Raw genomic sequence first — 23,867 nt, 5'->3', positions numbered from 1 at the left:
TGCCGGGTAGAAGAGACGATTAGTGCAAAGGTTCCAAGGTGAAAGTGTGCCTCGTGTGATTAGGAATAATGAGGAGTCCCATGTGTCCCAAAACGGATTAAGCAAGAACTGTAGTAGACGGTGAAGCCAGAGTGTTAGAGTAAGAATGTGGTTAATTGAAGGTTTTTATTGGTTATTAAATTCTAGTTTATTATCAGTAATGTAGGTTTTATTGTTAAATATGTAGTTCTAGTTATTTAAGTTTGCCATGTTAAAATGTAGATTAGTAAAAAAAAAAAAAGTAACACTAAGAGTTTGAGTCTTAAAATTTATTATCAGTCATTTTGTTTGAGGAATAACTTTTAAGTTCTCTATCCTTAAGGCAGTAGTTTTTGATTCTTTACAGAATGATTTGGAACAAGTACTACGTCAAATTGGTGATAAGGACCAAAAGATCCAGAACCTTGAAGCCTTATTACAGAAGAGCAAAGAAAATATTTCTTTACTAGAAAAGGAGAGAGAAGATCTTTATGCAAAAATTCAGGCTGGTGAGGGAGAGACTGCTGTTCTTAACCAATTACAAGAAAAAAACCATACATTACAAGAACAAGTAAGCTTGCAAGTGTATTCTGTTTCTAAAATTTACTTTTATCTCTCTAAATCTTACTAAGTGCTTTATCTAAATAATTCTTCTGCTGTTTTTAGTACTTTTAAATTTATTTTGTGTTTCTGACAAATACTTCATTTACCTCAGAGGTGGGTTGCTATTGTAGTGAAAGTAAATTAACATGATTTGATGAAAGAATTCTGAGTTCATGTCCCAGGATGTGATTTATTACCTGTGTGACCATGAGCAAATCATTTCACTTTGTTGGCTCATTTGAAAAGTATAGTTAGCTCATATTGAAAAGTTATTAATAATACATTCTTATCTCATGGCATTTTGTGATGTTTTGGAAAAAAGTGAGTAACAAAATATAAACTGAACTACTAATCAAGTGTTAGTTGTTACTGTGTATTGGTTAATATCTCGGCTTAGTGGTTACCTGTATTTTAATGACGTATGTTTTTGGAATACATAGCTGTTAATAATTTTGGTAACTAGTTGCCTTATTCTAACATTTGTATGTTAGTTTAAATGAAGCTTATAAAATTTAGCTTAATACATTTTCAGACTGTAAAGAATAGTAGCTTACCAAATAGCCACTTTTTTGGGAAGAATTGTCCAATAAGGGAATTGTAATTAATGAGAAAGTATTAAAGAATAAGTCATTTCAGTTTTCTAATTTGAGTATTAGAATATAACACAATCTTTTTCCCACAGATTTCAAAGTTAGCCTTAGTTACCAGTTTAGTTTTTGGTTGAAAGTTGCATACAGATTAACTTTGCTTATTATACAAAAATGATCAGAAAAGTATACACAATTTTGAAGAAAGAATAAATAAAAGTAAGTTTATGTACTTCTGCTTCTGGCCATGTTGGAGTAACTGATACCTCTTTAGTACTCCCACTATAAACAACTGGAAAAGTGGAAAAAACTGTGTAAAACTAGTTTTCAGACATTGTACAACAAATGCACAGGGTTTTCATCCCTGAGAGAAGAGAAGTAAGCAAAGTGAGCCTTTTGAGCATTCCAGCTTTTGACCTGGAGACATTTTTCAGACTGGTGCAAGGTGAGGGAATCCAAGGAAAGCACAGTGGTCTCTGAACTAAAGCATGCGAGGTTTGAAATTCAGGGAGATTGAACTCAAATTTGCAGACAGAATGTCAGAGATGAGGGAACAATGTAGAGAAAAAGGTCCAGAAATCTGGGTAGGGATTTGCTTGAACCTTTAGCTGAATGCTAACCTTTACACTCTTAAGGAGAGATTCCATGAGGCCAGACAATGACCAGTTGTTAGGGGCTGCAACTGAAAAATGATCAGAACTCAAGAGAGTTTGGAAACAGTCAGAGAAGACAGACACTTGGGGGCACTCAGTAGAAACCCCAGTAATGTCACATCTTAGAATTAAAGCTGAATTAGCCCTAGAGTAAAAACTAGTGTACATAAGCGTGGGAATGAGCCTGAAAAGGATCCAGGTGAACCACAAGTATATTAACTGCTTACTGGAGCAAAATTCAATATTCTTTGAAAGAAGACAACAAATTTCAGACTTGTCATAACAAATAAAAAAAAATTACTAGATAACACAGAGTGGAAAACATATGAGCTATAAGTAAGGGAAAAGTGATTCAGTGGAATAAAACCTGAAAGAAGAGAGGATAGAGTCATCATATAAGTACTTTAACACAGCTTTTAAAATATATGGATTTAAAGACAAAACTGTAATAATGGAAATAGAAGTGGAAACAAAAAATAGAACCTTTAAAGGTTAAAAAAAATACCTAAAATGAAAATTTCACTGAATGAATATATTAAGTGGAAAAAACAGTATCAGTGACCATTAAGACAACATAATTGAAACTGTCCACAATGAAGCCCAGAGAGACAAAAGATTGGAGTAAAAAAATGAAGACTGCCTTAGTGACCTTTAGGATAGCAACATGTAGTCTAGGATATATGTATGTTTGTGTGTGTATGGTGTATACATATGTTTGTGTGTGTGTATATATATATAGTTTGTGTCAAAAATGTTTATAGAAATAATGACTGAAAAATTGTAAAGTTGATTAAAAATATGAAAGCACAGATTCAAGAAACTCCTGAATTCCATCCAGAGTACCCCAAGGAAACATCAGATGAGTTGGATTTCACCTAAATTAAAAACAGATGCTCTTCAAAAGACACCATTACAAAAATAAAAGCTAAGACACAGACTGGCAGAAAATAGATGTAGGACATACATCTGACAATTGAGAAACATCCAGAATATATAAAGAACTCTTAATAGTCAGCTCAGTGATTGTCTGGGGTGAGAAGAGTGGAGGGTATTGAGTGCATGAAGAAGCTTTTGGGGTAATCAGAAGGTTTTCTTGTTTGTTTGTGGTGATGGTTAAATGAACGTACCTATTGATTAATCCTCAAACTGTATAATTGAATTGCGTAAATTGTATTTAAATTATAATTCAGTAGAGTCGGTTTTAAAAATGGTAAGAATCTCTGAATCTGATATTGTTTCTTATGATTCTCAGAGGTTATATTTACTTACTTTTGGAAAAATGTGAATAATTTTTCTTGAAAAAAAAAAAGTTGAGATAATCTTATCTTAGGGTAGTTTAACATTCTTATGGTGTTTACATTTGGGTTTCTTCATTCTTGTTATGTCACTTGTGGCCTTCATAATTAGATCCTTGCTTATATGATAGGTAACTCACCTAACAGAGAAGCTGAAGAATCAGTCAGAAAGCCATAAACAAGCCCAGGAGAATTTGCATGACCAGGTGCAGGAGCAGAAGGCACATCTTAGAGCTGCACAAGACCGTGTCCTTTCCCTGGAAGCCAGCATCAGTGAATTAAATAGTCAGTTAAATGAAAGCAAGGAGAAGGTTTCCCAGCTTGATATACAGGTAATATTGCATTGTGCAACTTGTTTGTGTGAATAAAACACCAGTTTTAAGCTATCACATTTAAATTATTTTTCTCTCTTCCTCTCCATCCCCTGCCTTATTAATTGAAAAAATAGAAATAGGAATTAGAGTTGTATGTGGACAGTTTGTTAAGCTTTTCTGTTTGCCTTTCTCCCTACCAGAGATTTTTACTTTTCTCTTTTTCCATGAGGCCCTTACTACTGTTTTTGAAGTTCAAAGTAGTTTGTTATTATACCATTAGATTTCTGTTACAGATGTTCAAGTTTATTTTGAATTTGATGTTTTATTTTTACTTTAAATGTTTGATTTAAAAAAAAAACAACAAAAACCACCCCAAACTTTAGGGGATTCCCTGGTGGTCCAGTGATTAGGACTTGGTGCTTTCACCATTGAGAGCCCAGATTCAGTCCCTGGTTGGGAAACTAAGATCCCTCAAGCTACATGTGCAGCCAAAAAGTAACTTTATATAGTACAATTATGTATTTTAATATGTTTTCCTTCAGAGGCCAATATGGAAGGCTTGCTGAGTGAGTCATTCACGGGGTGGGGATTAAGATATATTTCTTTCTCCATTCTCATCATTGTTTTTTTATTCTATACTACAGTAGAGAAAGTTTTAGAAACATTTCTAAGCCTTAGTTTTATTTTAGGAGAATAATTCCATTAAAATCAGAAATAATATAATAACAAGTATACTATTAGAATTTGGGAAAAAGAGGATACACCTTTCTTTTTAAAATTTATTAGATGAGTTACAGATAATTCAATATGTAGATGTCCAATTTAAAAGAGAAAGGTGTGCTTTGGTGTTCTATAGGGACTTTTTTTTTATCATTTATTAAAACATTATTAGTAGTATTCTCCCCTATTCACTCCTGTTTGGGGGATTATCACATACTTATTTTTTAATGTCTAAATCTTTGTTTTCTGCTGCAAGATTTAATTTTTAAAATTAATGAGAAAAGTATTGTACACTCATCAAGCGGAAACCAAGAACTAAATACAAATTAAATGAGTTGTAAATTTTGTTACAGGTTAAAGCCAAAACTGAATTATTACTATCAGCAGAAGCAGCAAAAACTGCTCAAAGAGCAGATCTTCAGAATCATTTGGACACAGCCCAAAATGCATTACAAGATAAACAGCAGGTAGGAGAACTTGATGCAGTTTCCTATCATAACCTGATGTTTTAGTAGATAGATTAACTGGGAAAATATGTGAAAATGATACTTTGATATAATATTGTTATTGACTTGCTTATTCTCCTTAATTTCTCCTTGAGTTCAGAACCGGTGAGTGGAATATGCAGGAATTAGCCAGATGGAGACAAAATATAACCTTTGGGAGTTGCCTGGCAGTCAGACTTGCTGCTTCTGCTGTGGTGGCCCGGGTTCAGTCCCTGGTCGGGGACTAATAATCCTGCAAACTGTGAGGTGCAGCCGAAAAAAGAAAAGTGTATCATTTATGCTCTTGATAAAGTTCAACTTGTTCAGTTGTGGTTGAGCTTCTTAATACTGTTGTTCTCCCATAATAGAGACCTTGGTGTGGTGAAATATTTACTCCTAATTTTTGAATTGCTTCTTCATCTTGTTAAGTGGCAATGACTGGGAAAGACAGACAGACTTGCACACCTGTTTTAAGTGGACAGTCAGGCGGTGACCCAGGTATACTTCCCTCTTGGCAGGAAAAGAGCAGCATGTATTCCATCTCAATAATAAAAGTTACCACTCTCTTTTCCTGGGGGTAGGAGTAAAAGTGGGGCTAGAAAGAATACCAAAGTTACTCTTCTCAACACTTCTGATAGAATAAAAGCTTCCTACTTCAGGGCCAAGGTTAAACTGTTGGTAGATTTTTCTTACCTTTGACCAGGTAGGAATTTTTAAAATTTACTTTTTACTTGAGAAGCAGTATGGTTGTTGATCCAAAAAGTTTTATTAATAATGTAGTAGTATATATCAAGTTAATAAAACCTTTCTCTATATTTACCTTTAACTGCAATCCATTTTCCTCCTTATATGGAAATTTTGCTTTTAGGTTTGGTATATTTCCTTCCAGACTTCTGTAATCATTGAAGAAAAAATATGTGTGTGTTTGTACATACAGGTCTTTTGTTTTATACACATGGTTTCACTATGTATGTTGTTCTACAACTTGCTTTTTACTTTACATTATTGCTAAACACATCTATAAAGTATTTTCTAAGTACTAAATCAGTGCCAGAAAGTATAATGGAAAAAGTATTTATATGAATAAGCGCATAAAAGTTGAAATTTTTATTTTCCCAAAATATTACTAGCAAAATTCTAAAGCAAGTAGCAAAAGAATAGAACATTTTCTGAAGTATGTCTGATGAAAGATTGATATTTTTGTTTAAAACATTTTTACATAAGAAATGAATCTACCAAAAGAAGTAAAAGATCAAAACTATATTAGGAAATCTTCATATTCATTAAGAATTAATTGCAAATTAAGACAGTAATATGCCCTTATTAAGGTAAAATGTTTGTGTGCATGTGTTTAACACTGGAAAGGCTAGACATGGTATAGAAGAACAAGTCACTTCCACACGTTGTTTGCAGTTCAACCTTTTGATGGTAACAGGGAAAGCTGGTTGGCAATATATTTAAGACCTTTAAGATTTTTCATATTCTTAATCTTACTTTTAGTCCTTTACCCTAGGGAGATAAATCATAGTTTTAAGGATGGTGTTTGTATATCTGTTGGAAAGGTTTATAGCAATTCAAGAATACAACATAGGGCCTTTGGCTAAATAATGATCTATATGAATAAAGTAAAAATTTATGCAGTCATGTGTAATGATAGTTTAGAAGATAATGTCACAGTTTTATGATGCTTTGTTATAAAAACGAAGTTACAGTAAAACTGTATGTAAACTGACATCCTTTATCTGAAAAGTAGAAATAAAGAAATAGAAACTAACATACAGAAAAGTCTAGAAGGAAGGTTATCAAAACATTAATAGTATCTATGGGCAGTGGATTTCCTAATAATCTTTATTTTTTTTGTTCTGGGTTAGATATTCCAAATCATTGAACAAGTATTATAATCAATGTAATTAAAAATATTTTTTAAAATGGTATCTTGAACATTGAAAATATTTAATTATAGGATAAAAGTGTTACTTTGTTATTAGCCTACCTAATATCCTATTGTATCTTTTGGCTTCTAAAATAACTCTTCCTAGAAAAAGTTATTGAGCTGTTAGGTGTATAAACGTAGTATCTCAGAGTGTGTACAACTTCAGTTCAGGTCCTTTATGTTGATGGGTAAATATAATCTCATATATATTATTAGGCTAATCTATGGTCTTACTCAAAATACTTTCTTAGAGTTTTCTGCTTTATTTTGAGCAAACATTTGGGCACTACAGCAAAGTAAACCTCACCAAAGTTGTCTTTAATTATACTTTCTATAGGAGTTAAATAAGATCACTACTCAGTTGGATCAGGTCACTACAAAGTTGCAGGACAAGCAAGAACACTGCAGTCAGCTGGAAAGTCATCTTAAAGAATATAAAGAGAAACATCTGTCTTTAGAACAGAAAACTGAAGAATTAGAAGGTCAAATCAAGGTTTGTATAAAAAACTAGCCATATTTTCTATTGCTATAACAATGGTAATTGATGACCTAGAAGGAATCCAAGATTTAAAATTTGCAAGTCAAGGTCAAGTTGTGATATAAAAATTATTTGTAATTTTTCATGTCTTAATTTTGAATTCCACTTTTAATTTCTTCACTAATGGATGGCTTTACAAATAGCAGTTAACATATATACTGGTTCCATTGTAAAGTGTAAATGTTTCAGAGAGATAGTCGACTAGGTATCGACTCTGTAATTACAGGGAACTTATTTTTGTTGTTGCTGTGAAGTCTCTTCTACCTCATCATTCCTATCTCCTTCCCTCCTTATTCCAATATAATACTCAGTTATGGTATATTTCTTCTGTTTTACACTTATACCCTTTGGATTTTATTTCTGATTAATATTATTTAAAATTTTCACTGTGGTAAACTGTTTTTCTTTAACTCAACTTCAAGTGAAAGTGTTTATTTATATTAAAGAAATTAAATAACTACATATATTAGAGAAGGATTTTACCTGAGTCCTTTGCTCTTTGAATTAGAGCTACTATAAGTAGAACAAATTTCTCAAGTTACTATATGTGAAATTTACACCGTCACAGTCAGATGAAGCACTTCTGTACAATTGTAGAATCATGGGCTGTGTGTATGTATAGATGTGCATAGAAGAAGAAAATTACATTTACAGTTCTATTTATGGGTTCCTTTTTCTTTATGGTCAGTAATAATAGTATGACAGATTATGTAGTGTAATGGTTGAAAAGAACAGAAAAAAATTTTTTTTTGTCTATTTGTTTTTAGTTGAAGGGCATGTAACAAGAATTCTATTTGAGTATCTTTTTGTTGTTGTTGTTTAGTCACTAAGTCGTGTCCAACTCTCTGTGATAGCAGGGACTGCAACATGTCAGGCTCCTCTGTCCTTCACTATCTCCTGGAGTTAGCACAAATTCATATCTGATGCTATCTATCCATCTCATCCTCTGTCGCCCCTTCTCCTTTTGCCTTCAGTCTTTCCCAGCATCAGAGTCTTTTCCAGTGAGTTGGCTTTACACATCAGGTGGCTAAAGTTGGAACGTCAGCATCAGTCCTTCCAGTGAATATTCAGGGTTGATTTATTTTAGGATTGACTGGTTTGATCTCTTTGCGGTCCAAGGGACTCTCAAGAGTCTTCTCCAGCACAGTTCGAAAGCATCAATTCTTCAGCACTCAGCCTTCTTCATCGTCCAACTTTTCACATACATATGTGACTACTGGAAAAACCATAGCTTTGACTATATGGACCTTTGTCAGCAAAGTGATGTCTCTGCCTTTTACACTTGTCTAGGTTTGTATAGCTTTCCTTCCAAGGAGTAAGCATCTTTGAATTTCATGGCTGCAGTCATTGTCTGCAGTGATTTTGGAGCCCAAGAAAATAAAATCTATCACTGCTTCCATTTTCCCCCCTTCTATTTGCCATGAAGTGATGGAACTAGATGCCATGATCTTGGTTTTTTGAATGTTGTCTTAAGCCAGCTTTTTCACTCTCCTCTTTGACTTCATCAAGAGGCTCTTCAGTTCCTCTTCACTTTCTGCCATTAGAGTGGTATTATCTGCATATCTGAGGTTGTTGATATTTCTTTTGGCAATCTTGATTCCACCTTGTGATGCATCCATCCTGGCATTTTTTATGATGTACTCTCCATATACGTTAAAGAAACAGGGTGACAGTATACAGCCTTGTATACTCCTTTCCCAATATTGAACCATCAGTTGTTCCACGTAAGGTTCTTACTGTTGCTTCTTGACATATAGGTTTCTCTGGAGATAGGTTAGGTGGTCTGGTATTCCCATCTCTTTAAGAATTTTCCACAGTTGTGGTCCACACAAAGTCTTTAGCATAGTCAGTGAAGCAGTAGTAGATGTTTTTCTGGAACTCCACCCTTGCTTTCTCTAAGATCCAACAAATGTTGGCAATTTGATGTCTGGTTCCTTTGCCTTTTCTAAACCCAGGTTGAATATCTGGAAGTTCTTGTTTCATGAACTGCTGAAGCCTAGCTTGAAGGATTTTGAGTATAACCTTCCTAGCATGTGAATGAGCATGATTGTATGGCAGTTTGAACATTCTTTGGCATTGCCCTTCTTTGGGATTGGAATGAACTGACCATTTCCAGTCCTGGACCTTTGGACCTATGGATTACAGACCTTTGTGGGCAAAGTGATGTCTCTGCTTTTTAATATGGTTTCTAGGTTTGTCATAGCTTTCTTTCTAAGGAGCAAGCATCTTTGAATTTCGTGTTTGCAATCACTGTCCATAGTGATTTTGGAGCTTAGGAAAATAACATCTGTCTCTGCTTCCACTTTTTCCCCTTCTGTTTGCATGAAATGATTGTGATTGGATGCCATGATCTTTGTTTTTTGAATGTTGAGTTTTAAGCCAGCTTTTCACTCTTCTCTTTTACCTTCATCAAGAGGCTATTTAGTTCCTCTTCACTTTCTGCCATTAGAGTGATAACCATCTGCATATCTGAGGTTGTTGATATTTCTCCCGGCAGTCTTGATAGCAGCTTGTGATTCATCCAGCCCAGCATTTCGTATGACGTATTCTGCAAATAAGTTAAATAAACAGAGTGACAATATACAACCTGTGGTACTCCTTTCCCAGTTATAGTTATTAAGAAAATGCATTGCTTATAGATGTTCAAACTATATATTCAACAATTTGATTTTGTAAATTTGTAAAAATACACAGTTATATGTATGTATATGAGATAGAAGTCACACTGTAAAGAATAATAATCTCTAAATGAAGAGAATATAGATGCCAAATCCAAATTTAATTGGCTTCATATTTATGGTCAAGAGGTATTAATGAGAAGGATGACATGACAACTCCCATTTTAGTTTTGAATATTTGTCAGTGTTGTTAACTGAATATAAAAGATTATAAATTTTAACTGGGCCCTTTGTTTTTCATACATGAGTTAATAACTTTTATTCAAGTAATAAATATAATTATTTTAAGTTTATTCTCTTATTCAATTCATTTTAAAAGTTAAAACTTAGTGACTGTCTCTCATACGTAGTCTGCTGCTAGATCTTCTGAAAGATTCCAAGGTAAATGGCTCCTTTATTCAGTAGAGTTTAGAATATGTTTTTTGTTATTAACATAAGTATTTTTGTGTGTTAGCATCAGTTTGAGTATAAACTAATGTAGTGATGTTTAGTAGATAATTGTTGACACTAAGTGGTGTTATATCATATTTCCGCCACAGAAACTAGCAGCTGATCTGCTTGACGTCAGAGCCAGCAAGGAGCAGGCCCTGCAGGATCTGCAGCAGCAGAGGCGGACGAGCGCGGATTTCGAGCTCCGAGCCACCGAACTGAGCAAACAACTCGAGAGGGAGAAAGAAATGTAAGCCGGACTACTTATGGGAGGGGACTGTAAACAAAGTATTAAGTTTTTCATAAGGTTTCAGTTTTTCTATCACAGTGCTTAAAGATTTACCTGTAAACTGCTGATATTAATGTGAATGAAAAATAAAGCCATCACTATTTGGTTAAATAGGATGGCTTGTATCCAGTCACATTTCAGTAGACTTTGTCTTTAAAGGCCAAATATGGAGTTGACAGATTGGATCTTTGTCAAGAGGGTGAGGGTTTTTGGCTGCCAGTAGTAAAGATGGAAGTCGATAGCCTGGGAAAGGTGCCTTTCAGGGAAATGAGATTAAAACCCATCAAAGTTGATAATTAAGTTGTTTTGCACTTTCATGGTTTCATCCTTATTTTGGGAGTGATGACAAACATTTTTGTTTTCATGTCTAGTAAATTGGGTCCTGATGTTGGGAATGTGAGGATATACAGATGCATTTTGTGCCTCAAATGGCATTACTTGTCACTCAACATTGTAGTTTCCAGTGCCTAGGTATTTGGGGAGTATATCTGATCTTTTTTTTTTTTTTTAATTTTATTTTATTCCTTTATTTTGGCTCTGTTGGTGTTCATTGCTGCACGGGCTTTCTCTCGCGGTGGCGAGCGGGAGTTCCTCTCTAGCTGCAGTACTCGAGCTCCTTGTTGCGTGGCTTGTCTTGTTGCGGAGCATGCACGGTAGCCTGCACGCAGCTTCGTTAGTTGTGGTTGCAGCTCCTGGGCTCTAGAGCACAGGCTCAGTCAACATTTGTGGCACACGGGCTTAGTTGCTCAGCAGCATGTGGGATCTTCCCAAATCAAAAATCGAGCAGGCAGATTCTTTTCCCACTGAGCTATCAGGGATGCCCACCTGAGCCTTTGTATCACCTACCCAGTGATTCGTCACCTCTGGAACCAGTCATGTGACTGTGAAGATGACCTTTGAGGTGGTACTTGTTCTCTTTTCTGAGGCCCCAATGGACCCAGTACTTCTTTCCAATGGAAACTTCCCATTTCTAGTAAGGTTTTTTTTTTTTTAATTTTTGCCTTTACATTTAATGCAGACATTTTTATATGGAGTCCTGCATTTTTAGAGTACTAAGAAAGGAGGACTGGGCAAATACAGCTGAGGTTTGACTAAACCTCACTCCTGGTCACAGGACTCAGCCCACATAATGGGGTCCAGGGCTCCCCTTTCTCAAGGACACTGCACGCAGCTCTTTCCCTCCACTTTCCATCTTCTATTTTCATTACTCTGCAGTTTGTGTTTTCAAATATCCTTTGTGATTTTTTTTCTTTGCTCTGTGGGTTATTTAGATGCATATTGTTTACTTTTCAACTATTCAGGGTTTCTCTAGATGTCTTACTGTTGCTGGTTTCTCATTTAATCTCATTGTGGTTATAGAACATACTCAGTAAAACTTGGACACTTCAAACTCTTATTCAGGGCACAGGGTCTGTTTTATCTTGGTTGAGTTTCCTTGTGCACACCTGTGTTTGGTTGGGTAAAGTGTTCTGTAGATATCAGTTCGCTTAAAGTAGTTGATATTGTTGTTCTAATCCTCTGTATCGTTGCCATTGTTTTCTCTGGTCATTTCTATCAGTTTCTGAGAAAGGGCTGTTAAGGTTTCTCAGGTTGTGGATTTATTTATTACTTCCTTTAGTGATGTTTTAAAAAAATAAACTAAGTTTTACCATCACTGTGCAAACCTTTATTTCTTTATGCCTTCTTTGATTCACATAGTCCTATGATTTTGTAATAATTATTTAAAGGAAAGTTAAGTAGCATAGTAAATATATCAAGTTCCAATTTTAGGGTTGCTTGACAGGGATTTTAACTATATTAAAATGATCAAGTAATATTCATACAACAGCTTTTCTGTTTAGCCCTTTAAATATCAGTGAGGTACAGGATCCTGTGAATGTACTTCATGTTTTAGCTACTTTTTTTGAAAGTAAAAGGTTCTGGGGCTAAAAGTTAGAAAATTTCAAGGTATATATGCAGTTCTGATATTAATACCCAACTTCAGTTATGTGGCTGGTACATCTTTTAATAACCCTTCCTTAATATATTGAATTTATAATAAAGTACATTGGAAATAGTATGCATTCTAGAAATATTACTTTGAACCTGGTTTTATTTTCATTTTAAAAAATGGTTAATCTCTAATGTGTGCTTTTCTTTTGCTATGTAATATGCATAATTTTATTCATTTTATGAAAACAAAGTCTAACTTTCTTAAGCAATATCTTCATTTCTTCATTTTTTTTGAGTTTCTTTAAAACTTTTTATTTTATATTGGGGTATAGCTGGATTAACAAAAAAATGTTGTGATAGTTTCAAGTGAACAGCAAGGGTACTCAGCTATACATATGCATGTATCCATTCCCCCCATTTCCTCATTCTTACAACTTTTCTGTTTTATAAAAAATTGAAGTATAATTGATGTATAGTATAATGTTAGCTTTGGGTTCTTAAAACTTCTTAATTCATTCAGGTGTAGAAAATTTATGTTAGAGGACAAATGATAAGTCTCTTAACATAATCTACTAGGCTCTAGGATTAAAGTAAATCTTTTGTCTTTTCTCCATGTTTGTTTATCATTTGTTCTCTAATTCTACACCTGAATGAATTAAGAAATTTTAAAGAGTCCGAAACTAACATGATGCTATAAATCAACTATACTTCAGTTTTTTAAAAGACGGAGAAGTTGAGGAAATGGGCTGGAATGATTTTCCTGATGGAGCTTCCCTGGTGGCTCAGATGGTAAAAGAATCCGCCTGCAGTGCAGGAGACCTGAATCCGATCCCTGGGTCAGGAAGATCCCCTGGAGAAGAAAATGGCCACCTATTCCAGAATTCTTGTCTGGCAAATCCTGTGGACAGAGGAGCCTGGCAGGCTGCAGTCCACGGGGTTGCAAGGACTCAGACAGGACTGAGTGACTAACACTTTCACTTTCATTCTTCCTGGTTATCTTATGTGTTTTGAAGTTTAGGACCTGTCAAATACACAATGTGTTTTATTTTTTCAAGTAAAGAGGCAAATTTCTTTGTCCTTGGGGGCAACATAATAAATCGGTTCTTTAGGATACATGGAACAGTATTTCTGGTTGTTAAAGACGAGATGGTTTGCTGCATGCCCAGATTTCTTTGGGGATACACTGTGGTTAGACAAGACTGGATTAAATCATGGGCTTAGATAGTCTTGGCTTTACCACTAATTTATTTGACTTGAAAAAAACCATCCTCATCTCTTAAATGACCAAATCAGATGTTCTAAGGCATTTTTTGTTTGTGTGGCTTTATGACATTAAATTATTAGTTTTACTTTTTAACTACAGAAGAAAGTTTTAAAACTCAATTTATTAATGTGAATGGTAGATTAGAAATGATAATTATACATTATTAAAGAAATTGTTTCTTAAATATTTAGAGTATCTAATACAAAGTTGGATCTACAGAAGAAATCTGAAGTGCTTGAAAATACTAAGCAAATGCTTACCAAGCAAGAAGAAGAAAAAACAATCCTTAAACAAGAAATTGAAAATCTAAGTCAAGATGCAAAGATGCAGCAAAAGGAACTGAATGACAAGATTCAAACAGCAGTAACAGAACTACAAAAAGTGAAGATGGAGAAAGAATCTCTAGTAGCAGAGCTTTCTGCAGCAAAAGAGAAATTATCAAAAGTTTCTGATTCTTTGAAGAACTCCAAAAGTGAATTTGAAAAAGAAAATCAGAAGGGAAAAGCTGTTATATTAGATTTGGTTAGTAGTTTATGTTTATTTTCTTAGGTAGAAATGATTTTTATTTAAAACTTATTGACTTTTCTGCTTAATTCATTGTTGACTTGTCATCCTGCATTTAAATGATCCTAACTGTTGTTATGAGAAAAGGAATGGAGATTACTTAACCTGAGGAAAAGATACTGGTGCTTGTGTGTGTAATTTTCCAATGGCCCAGAAAATTTTCAATTGAGGTCTGATGCTAGATTTGGGCAGGACTGCAGTACGTTTGTCCTTCGGGACACTTCTGCAGAGAATATAGCTACTAACTGAAATGTTTTTCACCTGACTATAAAAAAAAAAGATCAGAAAGATCTTAATGACTTCTAACTCTGGTGCTATAAACTTTCTGATTCTTTCTTCAATTTTCTAAAACTCTAGATAATACCATGTCTTCTTAGAGCTATTGTAAACAATATTTAAACTATAGAGAAAAACACCTGAGTCTCAGGAAATACTTATAGAGCAATGTATCCTCAGAAATATTTTAACCCAGAGTAACATGGAATAACAGCAAAAATAAAATTCTTGTGTTTTTAATATAAAGGTCAGTGAAAGTGTTGAATATAAAAAGCATGATTTTCAAATGTTACTTTTATGTTCTGTTTGGAAAAAATATCTGTACATCTTCCTTCTTAAGTTATATGGGATTATTTTTGTTTATTGTGTTCATACTTTAAAAAACTTCCATTTTTTTGAAGCTCATTATTCTACTCTTAAAGTTAGTTAATTCTGTAACATAGAAACATGGTTTCCAAAGTATTCTAAAATCTTGTCTAGATATTATTGAAAGTATTTATTGTGACTACTGGTTGATAATAGAAACTCAGTCTCTCTCCCCATTTACTGCTATAATATTTGCCTGTTTTTATTACTGAAATGGATGATTCTATCCCATCTTAAATCATCAATGATTCTAGTTTATTTCCTTTTGTGGATCTTATTAAACTTATAAACCTAAATTCTTAAATTTACTACAAATATTTTCTGCATAATGTAGTTTCCACTTTTTTAGGAGAAAACTTGCAAAGAATTAAAGCATCAGCTTCAAGTACAGACAGAAAGCCTGCATAAGGAACAGAATGAAATGAAAAAGTCACTTGAAAAAGAAAAGGAGGTAAGATTTTCTATAACAGAAATATGTAAAGCATAATAAGGTTTTATAGTTTTGAAATATTTTCACAGTAGATTCTTAAGTCAAAAAGTTTATTTCCTTTGTGTTCTACCAACTGCTAAAAGGATTTAAGCCAAATTATAATCAAAGGCCCAAAATAAAGGATTATAATTAATAATAATAAATAAATTGAGTCAACTAGCTAGAGTTATTTAATTAAATTATCAAAGTTAAGGAACATTAGTATGGATAAAAAACAGTCTTCATAGATTTTCCATAGAAATGACATTTAAGTGCTCTTTATTTTATTGACATTTATGTTAATGGAATATTTGATAATGGTTATATAACAATTAAGTGATTGTTCTGTGGTTAGTGCTTCTATTGTTTTCCATCGAAACAAGAGTAAATAAATGGATATAATATATATATTATTATTATTCTCTGAAGACATAACCCCTAGCAGCTAGAGTCTAGGCATTTAGCTTTCTAGAGATCTGATTTGATAATGCAGCAAAACATCATCCCAACAAGTCTTCAGTGTGATTGTGTTCTGGTTGTTGATTGAAAGAAGGCATCTGTGTTTTATTTGCCAGTCATAGTGGCAAAATTATGGTGATTTAGTGCCCAGGCTGTGAATCCAGATTGTCCGAATTTATATCCTGACTGTGCCAATTATTAGCTATGCTGTCTTGACTTCTCTCAGGCAGATGGCTCATCTCTCTGTGCTCCAGTTTCCTCAGCGGTAAGCTGGGGCTGATAGTAGACTCTGTCATAGCATTATTGTGAGAAGTAAATGGGTTAATGCATTTCAGAGTGCTTAGAATACCAATTGTAACCAAATAAATGGTTAGGGGTTAGCTATTACTTTATCATTGGTTATCGTAACAATCATCAGTATTGTTAATACTACTTGAGTCCTGTTTTGCACAAAATATTTCCCTTTGTATTGGAGATAAGCTGAAGCATCCATATATACATAGCACTGAAACTTTTCAAAAATAACTTTGGTCAAATGCTCAAATTAGGTCTTTAATGAAATATGCATAAAACATGAAAATATGATTTTAGTTGGAAGGGTGAGATGTAGTGTAGTTCACCTTGGCCACAGAAGAACCTCAGTGTGACTTCTATATGATGATTAAATTTGAACGGAAATGTATCCTAATAAATTGTGAGAACAGGTAGTAGCAAAATATGCCTCAAATCTCTAAATGAGGACATGATTTGTGTGGTTTAGACAGATACTAAAGATATTTGCCAAAATTATTTTGGTTTTATCATAGTTAATATGAAATTATCTTTTCTGATTCACTTTGACTAGTAGACTCAGTTAGCATTTTTAAAATTTTATTTTATTTTGCTTTTGTTGGTCCCACTGTGCTGCTTGCAGGGATCTTAGTTCCCCAACCAGGGATTGAACCCAGGCCTGGCAGCGAAAGTGCTGAGTCCTGACCACTGGACCACCAGGGAATTCAGTTAGCATTTTGAGAATATTCAAGACAGTAGACATTTCAGCAATCTAAAGATTGTTGATTTTCCCTTTTCTATGATATAAGAGAATACCAATCCTGTTCATTTGCAAGCTCTATCCCAATATATAAGTTAAAAAGGAAGGCAGGATTAAATATCGATCAGTCCATAGTCTGATCCGATAGTGAACAGTGTCAGTTAAAAGCTTCATGAGGGCAGGGATTTTTCTTTTTGGTTTACTTCTGAATATTTGTGGTCAACAGACTCAGTAGTTTCTACTTAGAGTAATGCTTAATAGGTACTCAATAAATGTGTGTTGAATGGAGAAATGAATGCTGAACAGATTGTATTTTCTTTTAGACTTCTCATCAGTTGAAGTTGGAGCTCAGCTCAATGCAGGGACAAGTCATACAGGCCCAGAATAGTTTAAAACAAAAGGAAAAAGAAGAACAGCAGCTTCAGAGTAACATAAATGAGCTAAAGCAATTGACTGAGCAGAAGAAAAAGCAAATTGAAACACTCCAAGGAGAAGTTAAAATTGCTGTTTCACAGAAGGTAATGATATGATATTTGTTTACTTTTTATGGGAAGAAAAACTTTGCAGTTAAAATAACCATATGATAGTTAACACAAATGAGTTGCAACAAAGAGAATTTTACATATATGCCCAAATTTTCTTTTAAGTTAAATGTATAATGTACTTAATTATCTGATTAAATATCTGTCTAGATTTCCATTCACTATAACCATGTTGTTAGACACTTATTTAAAATCTTAGCACTAATCATTTGTCTGACAGACATAAAACTTTTTGTAAAATAACATGTAACTAACAATGTTAAGAGAAGAATTTATACAACATTTTTAGTGTATTAGAAAATTTAAAAGAATTTAAAAATAAGTTATCCTTATTAAGGGAAATAACCAAGAACAAAAATCACAAAGATATTTAAATATTCAGTAGTATAGGTTTCATATAGTTTTTTGTTTTTAAGTTGTATCATAATGGTTTGTTTCCCAACCCATGCTAATTTATTATTAAACATCTGTCCTTCATTCTTAAGTATGTTTTAATACTTGCCCAGACCAAGAGTTGATAAAAGTGGATTGAGCTTAATATTTGAACAAAAGCAGGTTTTTCCCAGTGTTGATATGTGCATATTAATTCATCAATGGAGAAGAGAGATATAATAGCCCTAGTATGTGAAACAAAGTATATCATGTTATTAATAGTTGGCTTGTCACATTGCTGGAGGAAAAAAAAACCCACAAATACATAATTTATGTTGACCACTGTTTTTATGATTATTACAGCCACTTTACAAAAAAGTAATTTTCTTATAACACAAATAGGAGTAGACAAATTTGTCTATCGTTTTTTTGTGTGTGTTATCATATATATAATCATACATCAGGATATAATTACCACAGTGTGTATTTTGTTCTCTGAGTTGACATCTTGAGGTCATTTTCCTCCCAAAATCTAGTAGCCTCATATTCAAGTTTTCTTAGATCTTCATTTCTATATCATGATTTAGTAAATTAAAAAAAAAGTCAACAACTATTTTTAGTACATTTTCTTTTTAATTTAATTATTAGTTATTTCTTCCAGATTTATAATTAATGTATATTGCCAGTACTGTGCATGGCTTTATTAAATGGTGGTTCAGTTGGTAAAGAATCTGCCTGCAATGTGGGAGACCTGGGTTTGATCCCTGGGTTGGGAAGATCCCCGGGAGGAGGGCATGGCAACCCGCTCCAGTATCCTGCCTGGAGAACCCCCATGGACAGAGGAACCTGGTGGGCTGCAGTCCACAGAGTCACAAAGAGCTGGACACAACTGAGCGACTAAGCACAGCACAGCATGTTAAATAACATGTTAAGGATTTTGAGATTTAGAGGAAATGTTCTTATTGGTAGTTGTCTTGTGTGGGACTGTTATAGTGAAAATACCACAGGCTAGGTGGTTTAAATAATAAGCATTTATTTCTCACAGTTCTGGATACTGGGAAGTTGAAGATGAAGGCACTTGGCATATTAAGTGTCTGGTGACGGCCCACTTTCTGGCTTGTAGACAGCTGTCTTCTTGCTGTATCCTTATATGACTGAGAGATTGTATTTCTTCTTGTAAGCCCACTAATCCCATTCATGAGGGCTCTATCTTAGTGACTGCCAAAGACCCCTACATCCAAATGCCATCACATTTGATCTAGGCTTCAACTTGAATTTTTGGGAGTCACAAATATTCATAGCAGTATTTACTTATATTGGTATATAGATGCTAGAAAAAGGAATACCTTTATAACTTGGGGAAGACAGCATTTTGGGGGAGTATTGAGTGTATAGCCAGTCTCTGTAAATTAGACTTGGAATTTGGAGTACCTAGAGAATCATTGAAAGGCAATAATAATTTGGTTTTATTGAGGAGTAGTGTACTTTCATGGAAAGAAGGTACATTTTAGAGCCAGGTAAATCTGAATTCAAATTCTGTGTGACACATGTCAGGTTTATGGTCACAGGAAAGGGATCCATCTTTCTGAGCTAAATAAAGTGAGGTCATGGAGTTGTGAAGACGGAGCTAATGTATTAAAGTACCTAGTAGTGTGCCCAGTGCCATGTAGAAGCTAAATAATTGTTGGGTGTTAAATAGAAGTATAGCAGACTATGACTGAAGAGTGTCCATGTGCATGGTAGACCATACAGTGATGGTCTACGGAAATTTTTCACTGGGCCACAGCGAAATAGGAAAATACATATACATACATTTTTTAATGTGACTGAGTCACAAAGGATTCAGCAAGGCTATAAGTCATCAGTTCCTGTACTAGGAAACCTAATGTGGGAACACAGAATGAATAGGATATGGCCCCTGTTCTCAAGTAGCCTATATAATTTAATGAGGAAGCAGATACGTAAAGAAAACTGTAATAAAAAGGAGAATGAGGAAAAATTAGAACTCCGTGGGAATTTTGACTGGTTTTCTAGAGGAGCTAGCATTTGAACTGTGTCTTTGAAGATTATTATAATTTTGAAAGGTTAAAAAAGGAGGGAATTAGATATTTAAAAGGAGAGTAAACAATATTAGCCAAGTTTACAAAGCTTAAATGCTGTTATAGATTTGCTGTTGGAATACACGGTAAGTGGAGAAGTGAGGAGATAAGGCTGTAGAATTGGTTGAAGTCATTCTCTCTGTAACCTGTTTCTGGCATGCATACTATTTTAAGTAACTGTTGTATGTTTCAGACAGAACTTGAGAATAAACTACAGCAGCAGTCAATGCAAGCAGCACAGGAACTTGGAGCAGAGAAACAAAAAATATCAGTGTTACAAAACACCTATGAAAAAAGTCAGGAAAATCTAAAACAGCTTCAGTCTGATTTCTATGGGAAGGAATCTGAACTACTTGCCACAAGGCAGGATCTTAAGGTATAGTGAATTATGTCATAAAAACCAGTAACTTGTTTATAGACATTAAAGGATTGATTTGAACCCAAGTGGGCATTAGAAGTCTTAGTGTTTGTGGAATATCATGCTTGTTTTTTATTTAATTATTATTTTTAGAGAAACATGCTTTTAAAAATTATTTTATATGATAAAATATATAGTAAATATAGGCATTTACAAATAACATCTTTAATAGTGAAATAATTTGGAAATATGCTAGTTGCTACATTAGCTTATCTAAGGACTTTGCTGCCTTTAAGAAAAAAAAAAACTTGAACTGCTGTTAGAAAATCTGAGTTTTAAATGTAAACCACTTGTGAAAATGCAAGCAGATTTATTGTTGCTTGTCAATATTGACTTTATGTTTGTCAACTTCCCAAGACTATTGTAATGCATAATATTAGGAGATTATAGCTCAAAGTAAACTTAAATTATCTGAACATATATGGATACTTTGGCCTCGGCAATACAGTTGGATTAGATGAAGTATGATTTTTACTAAAATGAAGGATATACAAAAAGGGTAAATAATTTTTATGTAGCATTATCAGTTGTCTGAGGGAAATGGAACATTTGTATTCTCTCACAGAAGGTTTAACCAGTTCTCTTTTTTGCCACAGTGAAATTAGTATGCCTTTTGATTCTTTCCTGTGTCTGGATGTTTGTTTCTTTGCTTAATTTAAAATGCTTTATTGAAAAATTCCATTGAAAATCACAGAATATTTTTACATATAATATATAAATATACTACTTCTATACTTTATTCATAGGCTGCTATAGGGAAGGCCTTATGAAGGAGGAGAACTTGCCCTGGTCCTGAAAGATAAGAATTTGAATACAGAGCACCTGAGAAAGATCAGTTCACTCGGGACCAGCAAAGCCAGGAGGCAGTCACCATAATTGGCTTGTTAGAGCGCTGGTTTGTGTTTGGAAATTAAAATTAAAAGGCCTGGGATTAAACTGTGTGGTACCTTAGATGTCTAGCAAGGGTGACTGACTGGACTTTATGTTGAGTTGGAGGTAGCAGGAAATGAAGAGTCTGAGCAGAGGAGTAAAAGGAAGAGAATATATACTTAACCCGGAAGTGGTTTACAGATAGCTTGGTTTGGATCTGGTGTAAACTAGTGCTGGGGGGATTAATTAAGAGGCTGTCTCCCTTTCTTCCTCCAGTAATCTAGCTGTGAGTTGATTAGAACTGGAGTTAAAGAAGATGGAACAGAAGAGATTGATTGGAGAGAGAAGATGAGACAAAAGGGCTGAATAGTATAGAGTGCAATAGAATGAAGGAATCATGGTGACTAATGATCTGACAAAGCAGCAGGGGATTGGGGAAAAGAATTTCCATAGGGCCAGACAGTAGATATTTATATGTATATATTTAAAGTTCAAAATTAGCAAGAGTTTTTTTTTTTAAATACCACCTGACATTTAGAAAGTGTCTTAACTTACTGTATTCTCTTTCTTTTTTTCCCTTTACAACACTATTGAAAGTCAGGGAAGGTTGTTGAAAAGTTTGGACTTGATCCTTTTGGCAGGAGGGAATCACTGAAAGGTTTTGTTGGAATTTGTATTTTAAGCCAACGTGGCTGAATGTGGGGATGAGAGAGGAGACTGCAGTAGTCCAAGTGCAGATGATGGTAGCTTGCGATGGTAGAGTAAGGATGGACAATGTGAATGAATTTGATGGACATTTAGGTGATAGAGAAGTTGAAACCTAATGACCGATTTAAAAATGTTTAGAAACCTTTTTCTTCATATGGATATGTTATTTACCGAAGAGCATAACATAATAACAAGACTTAGATCTTTCAGATCAGTATTTTTTCATTAAGCCAACAATTATTTTTATTATGCCTGAAAGCTATAAAATCATGTTCTAATTTTATACATGAAAGAAAAATTCAAATGTAAACATGGGTGAGAGAAAGACAGGGATAAGGCTGCTGTGGAGTTTAATGACTGTTGAGAGGCTGTGGATAGACACTGTCTACCAAAGCTTGCTTTTGTGGATGAAACTGAGGCCCCCCTTGGTTGGTGACAGGCCTAGTGTTTGCACAGTAACAGAACCATGACTGGATCTCAGCTCTTCTGATTTATAGACCTTTATTCTTTTACCATCATTTCACTAGATTTTTTTTTTTCATAAGATAGGATGTTGACAGATTCTATGCTAATCCTTTCAAAATGACATCTGAACTATTTAAAAAAAAATCCTCAGAAAGTTCAGGTGATATTTATAGGCCAAAATAAGGGATCAGCCATTCTTTTTCTTTTGCTTCAGTGATTATTAAATAATCTTGTGTAAAAGAGAGAAAGGCAGAGGTTCAGAACCTTGTAACATGACACTGAATCAAGACTGCCATCTATGGGCTGATGGTGTCACCAAGACGCCAGTAGAATGGAAGCTGAGCGGCTTGATCTATGCCTTTAGCCCCATCTGCTGGATTACTTATGAAGCACCAAAGTTTGTTGATTGGATATTTTAAACTGGCTATGCTGGGTGCTATTCTTTCATGTCCAGGAAAGGTAGAAGTGGAATTTAACTAAAATTTGCACCCTCAGTGAAGTGAAAACTCTAGGATAAAAAGTTTACAATTAGGTATAAATCTTCTTAGCATAGTACTGTTCCTTGTGTCGTTTCACCCGGGCATTAAGAAAACGTAATAACTGAAAATTTTAGAGGTTTATGTTGAAAGGAAAAAGGGGAAAACTGTTTAACAGACCAAAAAAACAACAGCTACCATGGAACAGTGCAGAAGATGTTTTGTTTGCTACACTAGTACAATGTGATTGGGGTATTCAGGATCAGGGTGGTGCTTGATCTGTTCAAGGATTTGCTTATTCCAGTGGCAGTGAGTGAGTTAAAGATAACCCCAGTAAACCATCAAATGGGAGAGGGAGTTCTCCAAGGGAAAAGATGCTAAGCAGATGAAAATAGTGCAGGATGCAGCAGAAAAGGTAAAAGGAGTGATCTGAAATGGCAGTATACTGCTGAATGTCATAGATGAATATCCAGAGGCAAGCAGAACAGTATGTCTTGGCTCAGAAAAGAGTAGTGCAGATTTTTAGCTTGACTTTAAAGATTTAGTCATTAGGATTCTGTGAGTTCAAAATTTTATAGGCTGTTATTTAGAACATGGGCATTTTGGAGTTCTTGTCCTTTTAGGCTCCAGCAAGAAGTGGTATTCTTTAGCACTAGATCAGGACCTTTGTTACCTAATTACAGTTGTGTACACCTTATTGTCTAGGCTTTTACAAATTTTATTTTTTCCTCTGAAAACAGTCTTACCCGTTGTGATACTTAAATCAGTTCCCACATACCTGTGGAACCTTCTTTAAACATTCCATAGAGAACATTCACATTCATTTTTCTGTGCATCTGGCACATAGCAGATGCCTGTACAACTTTGATTGTACACTCTGGTTCTGTTTTCCAGGCCACATGGTCAGCTGCTTTCAGGGCCCTCTTTTACTGTCCTGTCTACCTTAGTAGTATATTCAATTAATGCTTAGCTGCTTGATTAGTAAAGGACTAGAGACTTTAGGTCTTTCCCCAAA

General features: G+C 34.4%; 1 protein-coding gene across 4 annotated transcripts in view; it reads left to right on the top strand.

Moving 5' to 3' along the window:
- EEA1 (early endosome antigen 1) overlaps positions 1-23,867 on the top strand; it is a 125,285-nt gene that overhangs the window by 90,681 nt on the left and 10,737 nt on the right. For all 4 annotated transcript variants that reach the window (XM_020868948.2, XM_070454319.1, XM_020868949.2 and 1 more), the window contains 9 exons: positions 386-589; positions 3,288-3,488; positions 4,544-4,657; positions 6,946-7,101; positions 10,364-10,503; positions 13,930-14,260; positions 15,294-15,395; positions 17,226-17,420; positions 20,109-20,291. In XM_020868948.2, coding sequence (XP_020724607.2) covers positions 386-589; positions 3,288-3,488; positions 4,544-4,657; positions 6,946-7,101; positions 10,364-10,503; positions 13,930-14,260; positions 15,294-15,395; positions 17,226-17,420; positions 20,109-20,291 — 1,626 coding nt within the window. The remainder of the gene's footprint in view (positions 1-385; positions 590-3,287; positions 3,489-4,543; positions 4,658-6,945; positions 7,102-10,363; positions 10,504-13,929; positions 14,261-15,293; positions 15,396-17,225; positions 17,421-20,108; positions 20,292-23,867) is intronic.

The sequence above is a fragment of the Odocoileus virginianus genome, chromosome 24, assembly GCF_023699985.2.
Source record: "Odocoileus virginianus isolate 20LAN1187 ecotype Illinois chromosome 24, Ovbor_1.2, whole genome shotgun sequence".
In the NCBI taxonomy this organism is placed as follows: domain Eukaryota; kingdom Metazoa; phylum Chordata; class Mammalia; order Artiodactyla; family Cervidae; genus Odocoileus; species Odocoileus virginianus.
Note: the sequence above shows the minus strand (reverse complement) of the source record. Positions and strands in the feature narration are given on the sequence as shown.